At 45.5% G+C, this 14,540-nt stretch overlaps 1 protein-coding gene across 1 annotated transcript in view; it reads left to right on the forward strand.

Annotated features, from left to right (window-relative positions):
- The first annotated feature begins 3,098 nt into the window (after positions 1–3,098).
- STRA8 (stimulated by retinoic acid 8) overlaps positions 3,099–14,540 on the forward strand; it is a 244,635-nt gene continuing 233,193 nt past the window's right edge. The window contains exon 1 of the mRNA XM_069627700.1: positions 3,099–3,301. Coding sequence (XP_069483801.1) covers positions 3,149–3,301 — 153 coding nt within the window. The 5' untranslated portion in view covers positions 3,099–3,148. The remainder of the gene's footprint in view (positions 3,302–14,540) is intronic.

The following is a 14,540-nucleotide window of genomic DNA, read 5'->3' on the forward strand; positions in this document are numbered from 1 at the left end:
CCAGAGAAACATTTCCCTTTGCGAACACAATGTAAAGCCTTTATGATATTGCTAATAGCAGCATGGCTAGTAATAGTAAACAAATTGAAACAGAAATCACCACCTACTAACATAGAATGGCTACATAAATTGTGTGGAATATTGGCAATGGAATGGGTTACATATAGAATACAATGGGAAGCAAGCACATTTTGGACAGATTGGGCAATGGTAATTGAGTACCTTAGAGGACACTATATGCTACAATGGTGACCTCAGAACCTGAGAATATTGGACATAATGTAGAGGATGGGACGTTACTCAGTTAGGTGGGCAATATCATGCATTCGAAAAATGATATACCGGCAAGTCTAGGGAGTGTGGGGGAGTGGGAGGGGACAGGATGGTTTTATTTTGCTTTCTTTTGTTTTGTGATTGGTGTGTAAGATTTGGAAATGCAAATAAAAAATAAATAAAAAAACTATGATCCATTCTTAGAGGATATACTGCAATCGGACCATCCTGGATGCCCATGTGAGCAGAGCGTATCCTTCACCAAAGATGGGTCTAGATTTCCAGCAAGCATACTAGCATTCAGAAGTTAGCAATCCACCATGGCATAGTTGTTCCTGGGATCTCCAAGACTTGTGGCTGCTTGCTTGGAAATTATTCACCAGGCTCACTTTTGTATGGGAAGAGATCATCTGTGTCTGGATTCTTTCTGGAGTTAAGCAAGAGATCCACATCCAGCTCAACAGTTGGAATGGTGGTCAAGGAAATCCACCCTTCTGGTGGAAGTACTTTACATTGCTCTGAATCTCCAAGCCACCATCACCATGGGCTTTTCTAGCCTTGAAATCCTTCCTCCCTCACTCAAGGAATACAGGATGCAAGTTCATGCGGACAACGCCAGTTTAATGTTTTACATTAGCAGAGGTGAGGGTAAACTGTGCTTCCTAGTTGTCAAAATGTGACCTTGGACCCTGGAATAGCAGATTTACCTCTCTGATCTACGAGGTCCATAACATTCTGGTGATTTTCTGAGCAGGGTGACACACTTGTACGACGAGTGGAAGATCACCAATGCTGTGGTGCATGAGAACATCAGACAGTGGACCTATATGGAGATACACCTCTCAAGTGGGAATTACAAATGCCTAGGGATGGAGTGCTCAACCCTCTTACAGTGCAAAATGATTACCTTCTACCCTCAACTGAAATATTTCACCGTACTTTTCCCTTTTAATCCATCTATCGTAAAGTTGAGGTGAAACTCCAGCTATCTCCATTCCTGGTGGCTTCTTTGTGGTTCAACTTGTTGTACTTGTCCTTCTGATGTATCCCATGACTGCACTAGTTCTGATACAGAACAACCTATTGACACAATGGTGGTGTTGGGGTTTTGATAGGCCATCTGTGTACATAATTGAGCACCTGGTTTATGAATTGCTCTTGTATGGTTTTGTGATCCTGTTCAGGAATCGTCTGTAAATATTCCAGCCTACCAGAAAAGGCATCTATGCATTTCAGCAAAAGAGCAAGTGCCTCAGATTCTGCCACTGGGCCCTTAAAAAGAGGTAAATCATTTGCAATGCTCACTGGATGACATTTTATCCTTTGATATCCACATTGCTTGCTCAGGGATGCATAGGGCCCCACTAGGAACAACGATCAGGAGTACTTCTTCATTTGTTCTCTTCTTTGGCGAAACTCTAGTTCTTTTTGTGTTGGCTCATAATTCCTTCAATCCAATAGCCATGACCTTGATCTTCTCTGAACACTGTATTTCTCCAACGGGAGAATCTGTGAGCTGCAAGCTATTTCATTTTTAGAATGTTAGATTTTTTTTAGATGCAATGTGGTGCTTCAGACCCATAGTTCCGTTTTACTTCAGGTTGTTTCCAGTTTTCATGAGAATTGGGAGATATATCCCCCTTTTCAAATGTATCTTAAGAAATGGCCAAGGAGGTTAGGTCCTCAGCCAGACTGCTTTTGTTTTACAAACTGCGGTAATTCCATGAGGAGGCTAGTACCAAATGTCACCATGGCCAGATAGTTAGTATTGTGCAGCCTGTTCATACTCCAGGACCAATGGCCATCCAGCAACATGTCCAACAAGAGATTACTTGTTAAACAAACACATGGGCTACCTCTCACAAGTTTGGCAAGCACTATTGGCAAAGATAGATGTTGGCTCTAGATTAAAGTCTCAGCTTGCTCAGGCCCTGCTAAACAACCTGTTTGGCCAAAGGTCTCAATTTATAGCTTCACTCAGTTTCTTTCCTGCTTTCCAATCTTCCAGTGAATGTGAAGGAAGGAATTCTGGATGCTCCAGTCATGTTTCTAAAACGTTGTCCCCATGGTATTTTATCCTCATCCCCCTCTTCTAACAGATTATCCCACCCTCCAACCCCTTTTCTCTGTCTATATTATGGCAGGACACAGCGTAAAGGACTGCAGTACACAGAGCTGCTTTGTGCGTGATGGGGGAAGTCTATGACCGCACAACCACACTCATCTACTTATGTTTTGGATTCCTACTTTGCAAGGCATGCTCCGGTCCAGGCATCAAAAGGTGCACTTGACACTAACTATTGGCTAGCAATAATGGACTCTTGGCAAGTATGAAATGATGTGCTGTGTGTTTGGGGAGAAGTGAGGGGCAAGAGACTTATTATGCCTGGCTTAGTAGTTTGTACATTGGAATTTTTACCCTTGCGTGGCACATATCCTGGAGAGTATAAGTGTTCTGATGATCTCTGTGTGAGCAGTGCGGCTTGTACTGTGACCTCAGGAGTTCCATTGTATTATGCCAATGTTTCCTGCTCATATATTTTTTTGTGGAGGGGGATATTATCATTAAACACATATTCCTCTCTATAGCAAAGAGTCCTCAGAGTTTTCAAGCTAAGGGAACTTCTGAGAAAAAGAGCAACTGTTGGAAAAGCAAGGGTTTGGTCCCTTTTCAGAAGCCAAGCTGATTACCATATGACCGGAGCATTTACTTAAGGAGCTTCAAAATTTCAGGACTCAGTGGATTCGTTTTTTGGAGAAGTGAGGAGTGATGCTGATTTTCATTGTGATTTTACATGTCACTTTTCCTTGGTTGCAGTGTGGCATGTCGGGGTCCAGGGATGATGACAGCAAGAACTTGTTCCCTAAGGTGGCCATGGGCCTCAGTGCAAACCTGCAGGTTCAGGAACCTAGCGTGGCAAGACGTCGTATGTCCCAGGCACGACAGCGGGCGACCTTGGCAGGTCTTATCGGGCAACTGCGTGAAAGTGTGTACCCTGAGATGGAACTGAATGACCCGATGACGAAGGTGTGTATAGGAAAATGTTCACTTAGGGACACATATACACTATTAAGGAACCGTGTGGGTAGGACACATGTGAAGCATAAGGCATGAAGAGGTAACGCAAGCAGTTCACAATCACTCTTGGCTGATCCAGAACTCTCTTAATCAAGAACTACCATAATAACCACTGCTCTATACCTCACTAAGAAAATGGGCTTCATTACAAGGGGGACGGTAAGGGGTTAACGTCGCCGGTAAAGGCGCCGGAGCCATTGACCCTTTACCGCCCTATTACGAGGTCTACTCGTGGGACCCACTAAGGATGCCTGGTTTTACCAGTCGTCCTTAGCCGGTCCTGCGAGCAGCCCAGCATGCTAACAGCGGGCCCGTCATTAACAGGCCCGTTGTTAGCATGCTCCCCATTCCCATTGAGCCCTATGGGGGCTGGAATGGCGATGGTCCGTATCCGGGTTCCCTGAATGGGGAAATATCAAGCCCTCCAAGGTCGGAATGGCCCGGTATTTCCCCATTCAGGGAACCCGGACCTGGTACCCGGAATGTGGGTAGCCATGCCGCAAATAGCGGCATGGCTGCCTCCATTCTTGTAATGAGGCCCAATGTCTTTAATTCCCTCACCCTTTTTTATGATTTGTATGGCTCCCTTATTCAAAATGTTTTACAAAATGTTAATCAACCAGTTTAATTGAAGCAACGATATGCACAAAGTTGCAATATTCAAATATTTGAAGATTGATTCTGGGAAACTAAATTAACTGGGGAGCAGAAGGGAAAAGACCAGAGAGTACAAGTAGGTAAAACTGTGATCCAGGATTGATAGATGGCTTGAGAAGGTGAAATATTGGCATTAGGATTATGTGTATTGCTGAGATCGAGTGCCTTACGGGAGCCAGCAGGGGGGAAGAGATAGAATCAGATAAATGTAATGGAGAGATGTCTAGGATCTTACAGACAGTGATTGGGGAGAAGGGAGGCAACAGGCCATGTCTTGATTTGTGGCCAATGATGACAATTAACTAGACAGGGTACACGATGGCTGACTATTAGAGAGAGTCAGGAGGAAAGCTGAGAATGGTGCACACAACATGGGCTCTAGAGGAGTGCTAGTACTACGCAAAAAGGGCAGTAAATGGGCATGAACAGCAATTATGACATTATTGTATAAGATTTGGAATAGTTTTGTGGCACAGACATTTTAGTAGTGATGAATTGTAAGAATGCTGAAACACCGGTAGTGGCCAGTTTGAGTGACTAAAGTATGGATACTTTATGAAAATGAGTGGCCATTTCCCTCTGTAGACCATTGGGGCGGATTCACGTGCACTGTTCACCAAGGAGCGCAAGTGTAAGATTGATACATGCAAAGGACAGCCACATCTTGCATGGAGTTCCCCCAACATGGCTGATCCAGTGGATATAATGCTAATGTGTTGTCTCAGTTGAAGCATGAGATGGAAACACATCTTAATGTGGGGGGTGTGCATTTGTTGGCGCCTGCCATTCGTTTGCATGCCGTACCATCAAAAGTAAACACTTACGCTGCTCTGCATTTCTTTGTCAATGATTCCTTTCAGAGAATCAGTCATAGTACTGCAAGGGTATGGCAGTCCTGGGCTTTGATGATCTTCTCATTTGCCACTCAAAACATCTCACTGTCCCATAATGTATGTGTAAGCACTAGAACAGTGCTAGAATTTTGTGCTGGGTTCTTTGGTGTGTGGGGTCATTGATTGCACCTATTGGCCACTCAAATTATGGCTAAATACAGAACCCCTTTACCGATCTGAAGACAATGACATTAAATGAATGTCCACATGCTGCTTGATGGGAGCAATAGTCAGTATGATAGCGGTAAGATAGCTCAGTGGGTTGAGCGATCGCTGCTCTGATCTGTGTGTGATCCACACAGGTACGAAACCTGTCAAGGCCAACTCTGCCTTTCATCCTTCTGAGGTTGATAAATGAGTACCAACTTCGGTTGGGTGATATCACACATCATTATCATTATTAGCAATGTGAATGGCAACTAGCCCATACCCACCAAAGAAAAAGTTACATCGACCAATAGTACTCAGCAGTTTCAGACCAGGTTTGGGCCAGACGGTATGGCTAAACCTGGCTCTTGGTTAAGTGAAGCACATACAGAATTCACACAGACATCCTCACTGTACCCTGACATGCCAGCTCTATCCCCAACAGGTGACCTTTGGTTACCCGCTGAGGTGACACCTACTGACTCCTTATAGGTATCCAGCTTGCAGAGGGCACTGCCAGTACAATGCAGTACACATCAGACTTGCAGTCACAGCAAAGGGACTGAAGTGTAGGTTGCTTGCATAATTCTGATTGATGAACTACTGATGTAGAACTTTGCCATAAGGAGCCATATCACTGTGGCCTGTTGCACATTATTGCAGTAAGGTGCGGCCTGGCAGTACCTGGCAGTCATAACCTACATAGAGTGTTACCATCAATCCCAAATGCTACTATAGATGGATTGAGTGATGTGGGATTGGCAATTGGAATTGAGTTACTTCAGTCAAAGATCATTATGTGTGGTGCCTCCATGGTACGTAGCCTAGTGTGCATGATGATGAGTGTGCCGACTGTCTAAGGCCTCAGACATACTCTGACATTCCACTGCAGTACCAGATCTAGTGTAGCCACGTGTGCCACCTATGCAGTCTTTTGCAATGCCTACAGAATTAGCACATTTTGCAGAATGTTGATACAGAAAATCGTATTTGTTGTTGTGAGTGTCACATTGTGCACAAATTGGCTATGACGAAACACTGTCCTTGTATTGTGTGGTTGGTTTATGTGGCTTGATTCAGCATAGAAGTCCATTCTGCCTCTCGCAAAAAAAATTGTGCTTCACTATCAATCGCCCGCTTTACGGAGTAGTAATCACAGCACTCTCAGCACAGCTGGGTGTTGTTGTGGGGTCTGTACAGGGGCTGCTGAAATGTCCTCAAACACCATACTCATCTCACTGAAGGCCTTCTAAACTGAATCAAAGGTGGCTACATGAACCGCAAGGGCAGCTGCATAACCTTCACCTATCGGCATTGCCTCACAATAGTGGGCCATCTGGAGTCGTGCGTGGCACCACACAACCCAGATCATGCACTTTCAGTGGCTGGCCTGGTCATCCAGAAGGCCCTGCATCTATTAATCTACTTTAAAGTGGATGTGGGTGACTTGGGCCCAGATGCCCACTTGCTGAACCTGCATACCCACCCATATGAGGTACCTTTGGTGGTGTTGATTTTGCCATCCAACATCTTAACCAGCATTAATAGGCTCAGTCTGGTGCTGCTTGGAGGGTGTGATTGGTAGTAGACCTTGTGGAAATAAGGGGTAGTTAAAGGTATATGCTTGTTGGGTCTTTTTGCTGGAATTTGTGCCCACAGTGGCTCCTCGATATCTGGTTCCTTCTCTCTTCCTGTAGTCTTGGCTGGTGTCTCTAAACCACTGCTTACTCCCCACCCACCTTCCCCGTGCAGGTCCGGCATGTCTACGAATGGGTACTGCTGGTTGGTTTCTAAGTGGCTTGTGTAAGGGTGTAGTAGTAAGACTCGGACACGGAGGGACCATAGTGGTTGGTATAAACATTTATTATTTTACGAAAATGAAAAAAAAAATCTATCTTACCTAACTCTAAGAAGGGTTTCCCTGCCTCAACCAAAATAAGTAATGTTACCGTCAGGATGTCAATAGCAAAAAGTCTCAATGTCTGATGTCAGAATCCTACCTCTGTCCCTCACACTCTAAGCTAAATTAAATTAAAAAAGGAAGTTAAATGACTCTCCTCCCCTGGACAAAAGGACAGTTCTGGGTGTATTAGTTCCTTTAAGTGGTGGGAGCCTTCACTAGGCTTCTGCTGCAGTTTGTCAACTGCTGGGGGATATCTCCCTTCCCCAGCCTTCTCCAGGCTTGCAACACAGATCAGAAATTGGTGGTGAAATATCTCTGTTACCCAATTGGCCCTTCTCAGGCTTCTTCTCTGTTTCTGGGATCCATGACGCTTGGATTAGCAAGATAACAGTGGCAGGGTAAATCCACTTGTGAGTGCTCTCGGACTCCTCGTAATATGTGATGTGGCGTGCTGCAAAACTAGTAACATGAGGTTCTACCCATAGTCTCATATGTAGAATACAAAACGCTATTGTCAAGTAGAATCACAGTTCTCTACAGTTGATGTTCTATGGACATCTAGATTCATAACATGTCCTTTTTATTCGTTAAAATGTTCTCAGCCGACACATTTCGACCTGTGGTCTTTTCTAAGGCTGATACACAACCTGTTGTCATTAAGCAATACTGGATATCAAGTGTTGAAATCATACACATACATGAAAAATTATAAAGACATATCAGGGTCAGGGTTTGGGGAGTAAGTTAACATACACATACATGAAAAATTATAAAGCCATATCAGGGTCAGGGTTTGGGGAGCATGTTAACATACATATACATGAAAAATTATAAAGACATATCAGGGTCAGGGTTTGGGGAAGAAGTTGAGAAAACAAGCACAAACATGGGAAAAGCAGTTATTAGAAACTGTAATTTCGCAAATAGTAACTCATTATATTGCTAAATGCGGATGATTCATGTTGCCCACCTAGTGTGGTGCCATGGACAGTAAGTAACAATCATAAGTTGATTACTGTTGTGGAAATGGTGAAGCACCAGAAATCCCACATGTATTCATACACCAACTTGTGGTTTAACAAATGATTATTGTGCACCCGTGCATAACACCTCTAACTTATTGATGGGTGTGAATTAGGTGATCATTGTGTATCGTTTTTGATAAGATGATGATCAAGGTGATAAGACTAGTCTATCTAGTGGGAGGGCTGTCCTGAAATAACTCACCATCTGTCGTAAGTATTGTATCCTGTAAAGCAGAGTGAACAGTTTTGTAACTATCTGTCCTTATAAACCATTGCTAATTTGGTGCTATCGTTTATTAATTTTGGTGCTATAGCTTATTAATTTTAATTATTGAATGGCACTTACTCTGTTGTGCTGTAGATATTGTTTAAATGTAACTCGATAATTGTTGTAGATGAGGTATAGTGAACTTGCTTGATTCCTGCAAAAGGTGACAAACACCTAATTGTGGCTTGACATATCACATTTGAACTGATTTCCTAGGATCAATATTACCACCAACTTACCTCAAGGGCTTTGTTGGTCTCGGTATATACCCGAGTCGATGTAGTTTAGACGTCTCTGCTTTCAATATATAGTCCTGCAAATAAGCAGGTGTCCCATATTCTATACATTAAATGCTTTGGCCAATATCACTGTTAATTATATGGATAGAGTTTCAGATACCATATAAGAACGTCCTTTCCCAAATAACTAATTGGCATGGAGCACAATTGCTGGTGCCCTTACCTATGATAGGAAGGGAAATCCTGTTTGGCTTAATCTCTGACGTTCCGCGTGCAAGAAACAAGCGGGCGCCATCTTGCTTCCGTATTATTGATTTAGCTATACGTGTGATGTCACACGCACGTTGCGAGTGTGACTTTAGTGTTCTGATTGTAAATATAAACAATAGGCGCTTTCCGCGTAAACGAAGTGTCCAGAGCGTAATGAAATTATCTGCTGAAGACTAATTCTGGCAGAGGCAGGCTTACTGTGCAGCAGTATTTGATTGCTGTTGCAAGAATATTGTATTGTGATTGGGTATCACGATGATGTTGGTAGGCATTTCCCCATGATTAATATCATGTAACTGCAAACATGTACCTTCCTAACAGCAGGCTAAAACAAGCATTGGCAATGCCAATAGTTTTGACGTTTACTGATGTTGTTTGCATGTTGCATTTGTAGGCACCTGGGTGCAAGGATGAGCGTGCAACGCTTCAAAGGAGGATGTGATAAGGGGTGCAGAATGAGAAGGGGAATAGAGCAAGGGAGGAAGCCATTGATAGAGGGTGCCATTGATGACGAGCAGCATGTGTTCCATATTGGACATTGGACCGTTGCACTTTGCTAACATTGCATGCTCTTCATAATTCTCATCTCCACACTCTTCCTTTGAAACCCCTTAATTCAGATGGTGTTGTGCACATGTGGAAAGGCCCACTTCCTCACCTTTCCCTTACTTTCGAACTGGCAACTCGCTGAAAGCTGACCACGTTAAGACATTTCTATTACAGCAGTAGCAATGTTTACACCACTAATTAAAACCATTAGCTTTCAGAGGACTGCTCTGAAAAAAACCTGGCAGGCACTTTGAGTGCAAAGTTTGAGTTTAAGGCTTGATAAAGGTAGCTCAAAGAGATCCCAGGAGTTTGCATTTGGGACAGGAAGGGGGTGAAAATGTTACTTTCCATGAGCTTTCACTGTAATAGGAACTTGCTCAGAAGGCTCGAGTTTCTCCTGACATTGTGCGAAACCCTGCAACCATTCTGTGTGCACTCCCAGTGAGATACAAAAATATTTGTCTTAGTTGTATTCCCTGCCCTTTTCTGTTCACTGCCTTTGTTGCACAGCTGTACTTACAGTCTACCCTCTCCTGCGTGAAGGGCATTTTCTTCTTGTTTCATGTATCCTATTCTCTCTTCACCTTTGGGGTACCCAATCTCTGTCAAACCTTTGACAAAAAGAGATTCTTAGAGCAGAAATAGACACCACGACGCTTCATACTTTGCACTTCTACCCTTTTCTTTCTTACAAGTGATATTTAATCTGCAAGCAAACTCAGTCAGTCCCTTAAAAGTGGGTGGGCATGCGACTCTGGATAATTGATCTTTTTCCAGACTTATTTTTATTGATTTTATTCAATCGAGCTACCAAGCCGCACATAGCTGAACAGGTAATCTCTCAAGCTTGCATTGCAAATTTAAACAAACCAAACAAAGGAACAAAATAAACCAATTACATCGTCAAGTTCACAGTGGAGTAGGGAAGGGAAGGGATAGCGGTCGAGGGGATCAGGGGGGCGAGAAGTTCATCACAGTTAGCTTAGATCGGGGGGGGGCTACATATGCCTGCTTGCTAGTCTGAATGTCACAGAGTTCACTCGAATGGGAGAGGGGAGTTGGGTGGGTGATTCATATTAGAGGGAGGCCTGTGAGTCACGCCACCTCAGCTTTCTGCATTACGCTCTCCAGATTAATCCTTTAGTGTTGGGTCCTCATCCAGCGCAGGGCCGGAGGGGGTCTTAACACCCCAGGGTATTGTTGTGTGTAATCTAGGAAGGGGGCCCAGGTCTGGTCAAACTCGTTGCTATTTCCGAATCTGGCAGCAGTGATCTTTTCAGCGACAATTATTTCCCAGCACTTGTGCCACCACATCTGTTGGGCCGGGACTTCAGGGTTTTTCGAGAGTCTAGCCATTGATATCTTTGCCGCTGTTAGGAGGTGCGAGCATAGGTCCGCCATTCGGCCCGTCAGCAGGCATTGACCCTCTCCAGTGGAACCCAGTAGGACGATTCCCAGATCCCACAGGATTGTGAGGACTGTTATCAGTTTAATTTTCTCCAGGACGTATTTCCAGAATTGGGAGACTTTGGGGTAGGACCAAAGTAGGTGAAATAGTGTCCCCACTTCTGAACATCCACGCCAGCATTGGGATGGGATGACTGGGTTGCACTTGTTCAGAAGCTCGGGGGGCGGTACCATCTGAAGCAGATCTTGAATGCTCCTTCTCTGTTTGTCACGCATTTGGAGCTTTTGTGCACTCAGGTCCATATGTGATCCCATTCTACCGGGTAAATGGCTTTGCCCAAGTCCCACCTCAGCATGTAAGGCTCCTTTTTGGATGGATCCGTTCTATCCAGTAGCTGGTATAGGGCCAAGACTTTCCCTTTAGGGGGGGTTGCGGTCAGTGATCGTTGCAGGGCTGCCAGCTCTCTGCTACCCTGTTTCCTAATCAGTTCGCTTGAAAGCCAGTGGCGGAGCTGAGTGTATCGGAACCGCTCCATTTCCGGAACCAGAAACTTGGCTTTACAGGCCTCAAAGTTCAGCAGGCTACCCCCTTCGAAGAAATCCGCCACAACCCGCAGTCCCACCTCTTTGTCGAAGTCTGGGTTGTCCCAGATGGGTGAGAGCAGACCTACCGTGCCCCTGCAATTCCATAGACGTGCTGCTCTTCTCCAGCTCAGCACTGTGTTTGTCGTTGCTAGCAGAGGCCTAGTCTCTTCGGGACTGATGTCCTCCTTGGTGTGCGGTAGAGCTTCTATCGGGGTCCGGCATCAGCTCTCTTTCAGTTTTAGCCATCAAGGGCGATTGTGGATTAGCTTTCAAGAGAAGGCATGTGACAGCTGTGCTGCGAGGCAGAACCTGGGCCCATCAGGGACCCCCAAACCGCCCGTTGCTGAGCGTCAGAGCATGATACGTTTCAGGATTCGCGCTCTCTTTCCCTCTCAGATGAACTTCTGGATCTCAGCCTGCAGTTTTAGGAGCGCTCTCTTTTGGATGGTTATTGGGAGGACCAGTCCGAAGTATAGCAGTCTTGGAGTTAGGTTCATTTTAATCGCAGTTATTTTACCAAACCAGGAGATTTCTTGTTTCTGCCATCTCCTCATATCACTTTTCAACTCCCTGAACAGGGGAGGGAAGTTTGCCTTATATATGTTAATTGAGATTTACTGTGAACCCTAAAGCTTCCTTGAAGGCCTCCAATTCTTGCCATTGAGCTTTCATCGATTCTTTTGCCTGAGTGATCGTTAATAGCACATCATCGGCATAGAGGGCAGCTTTATAGTCTTCTTCCTTGATTTTAAGGCCGCAAATCGTCAATTCTGACGAATTATGAAGGCGACTGGCTCCATCGAGAGCGCAAAGATGAGGGGGGAAAGGGGCAGCCCTGTCTGGTGCCTCTCGTTAGGTTGATTTTTTCGGATCTGGTCCCGTTAATTCGCAGCCTGGTGGAGGGATTCTGATAGTTGGCTAGTGTTCATTTTACAAAATCTGGGCTGAATCCGAAGTGGCGCAGGGTTTCGTTGATATAGCCCCAGTCTAGCATGTTGAATGCCTTGTGCGCATCCAATGAGAGGACTACCAACTCCTGGCCCAACTTGGTCGCCAACTCAATGATGTTGATAGTTCTGCGGATGTTGTCTTGGGCGCATCGCCCCGGGATGAAACCCGTCTGGTCCGGGTGGATTATGTCTGGGAGAATTGTGATTAATCTGTTCGCCAAGGTTTTTGCAAAAACCTTTGCATCATTATTCAGGAGCGTAATGGGCCTGTATGAAGCGCATTGCGCGCTTTCTTTTCCAGGTTTTGGGATGAGGACTGTCAATGACTCTTCCATGGAGGGGGAGGTCGATCCCGTTGATAGGAAAGAGTTAAATAAGGTTGCTAGCTGGGGCGCTAAATTGCAGGCAAATTTCTTGTAGAATTGGATTGTGAACCCATCTGGTCCTGGGGTCATCTTCTTCAGAGAACGTATGGTGTCGCCCACCTCTTTTGCTGTAAACGGGCATTCCAGGGCTTCCAGAGCGGGATAGGGGACCTCTTTTGGGACAGAGGACAGAAATTTCAGTTGTGCAAACCTAGTTGATGGGGATCCTGTCATGACCTCCTTGTGGTGTTGGGTCATCAATTCGATGTTCTCCCTCTCCCCATGGTGAAGGACCCCAACCCTGTGGTACAAGCATTAGATGTTGTTTCTTGTTTGCAATTTCTTCTGTTTGTGTGCCAGCAGTCAATTTGATTTGTTACTGTTAAGGTAGTAGAATTGTTTTGTATGGGCTAGGGCTCTGGCTGCGCGGTCCACCAAATGCATCTCCAGCAGCGATTTTGCTTTTTTAAGAGCGCGTCCTATAGATTTGGACGGATGCCTTTTAAAGCTGTTCTCCAGCTCCTCCACTCTCTCCTCCAGCTTGGCTTGTTGCAGATGAGATTGCCTTCTGAGTTTAGCTGCAACGTCCATTGCCACCCCTGAATCACAGGTTTCATTGCGTCCCAGACGATGGCAGTCGGGGTACTTCAGGTGGAGTTTTCTTTAAAGTAGTTTGTTAGTGACTCCTCCAATTCCGAACTGGTGGCTATGTCCTGCAATTTCCTTTGTCTTTGGGGGGGATCCGGGAAGCCTTGGGTCCGCAGGTCCATGGAAACGGGAGCTTGGTCTGACACAGCAATATGCCCAATTTGTATGTCCTCTATACAGAGAATCCTTGCGTTTGAAGCTAATAGCGGGTCAATCCTCGAGTGGCCTCTGTGTATGTGGGAGAAGAAGGTGTAGTCTTTCGTCGCCCGCCGTTGAATAGCCTCCATACGCCGATGGATTCAATTTCCCTTAGGAATTTTGCCATTGCCAAGGCATTAACAAAGTCTTCCCTAGATTGAGGAAGAGTTTTGTCTAGGTTCGGATCCGAAGGGAGATTTAAGTCCCCCCGATTAGCAAGTGACCCTTAGCAAATGCTGAGATTACTCAAAGCAGAGTGCAGCGGAATTCTCCCTGTTCCTTGTTTAGGCTGTAGATTGCAATTAGGGTGATGGGAAGTTCAATTAGAAGACCCCTCAGCAGTAGGTAGCGCCCCTCCGGGTCTCTTAACTGTAACCCTTGATAGTGGAAAGTCTCGACTGAGAAGAATGGCCACCCCCCTTTTCTTCTGGCTTGATGAGGCGAAATAACATTTGGGATAACGTCGAAAGTTGATGCGTCTTTTGTCGCTTACTGGTAAATTAGTTTCTTGTAGGAAGACGACGTCTGCTGCCAGCTGGGCCAGTCTATGTTCAACTAGCTTCCTCTTCCGTGGAGCATTGAGGCCCTGCACGTTCCAGGTGGATATGGTCACAGCCTTATCCTGGGAGGCCATTACAATGATGTGTTATTATGCAGCTTGATTTGTCCCCTGAGATTAAGATAGCCCCTCCTTGTAAGTGCCCTTCTGGGCATTCTCCCCCCTTTCAGGTCCCTCCCCCTCCCTAGTACCGCCCCCCTCCCATGACCAACAACTGTTTTTCTGGGCCAGCCGTCAACCAACGGGGCAGACAGCCGGACTAACGCGCCTCTTCAGATAGAGGCAACAGAGCCTCTCATTTGACTAGTGAGGCGTAAGGAACTTGGTGATCGGGAATCGCCAGACTTGCTCTTGATCCCTCGCCTCTGGGGGCACCATCACCGACTTTGCCAGTCTCGAAGGGTGAAGTGACCTTTCAATCATCTGCTTGAACGGGGGAGCCCTGGGGCCTCCGAGTTTTGCTCAGATTTGTTTGCTGGTGGAGACTGCCGTTGCTGGTCGAGTTCGGATCGGCGATCACTGACA

This window comes from Ambystoma mexicanum, chromosome 12 (genome assembly GCF_040938575.1).
Source record: "Ambystoma mexicanum isolate Mex_15411 chromosome 12, UKY_AmexF1_1, whole genome shotgun sequence".
Lineage (NCBI taxonomy): Eukaryota > Metazoa > Chordata > Amphibia > Caudata > Ambystomatidae > Ambystoma > Ambystoma mexicanum.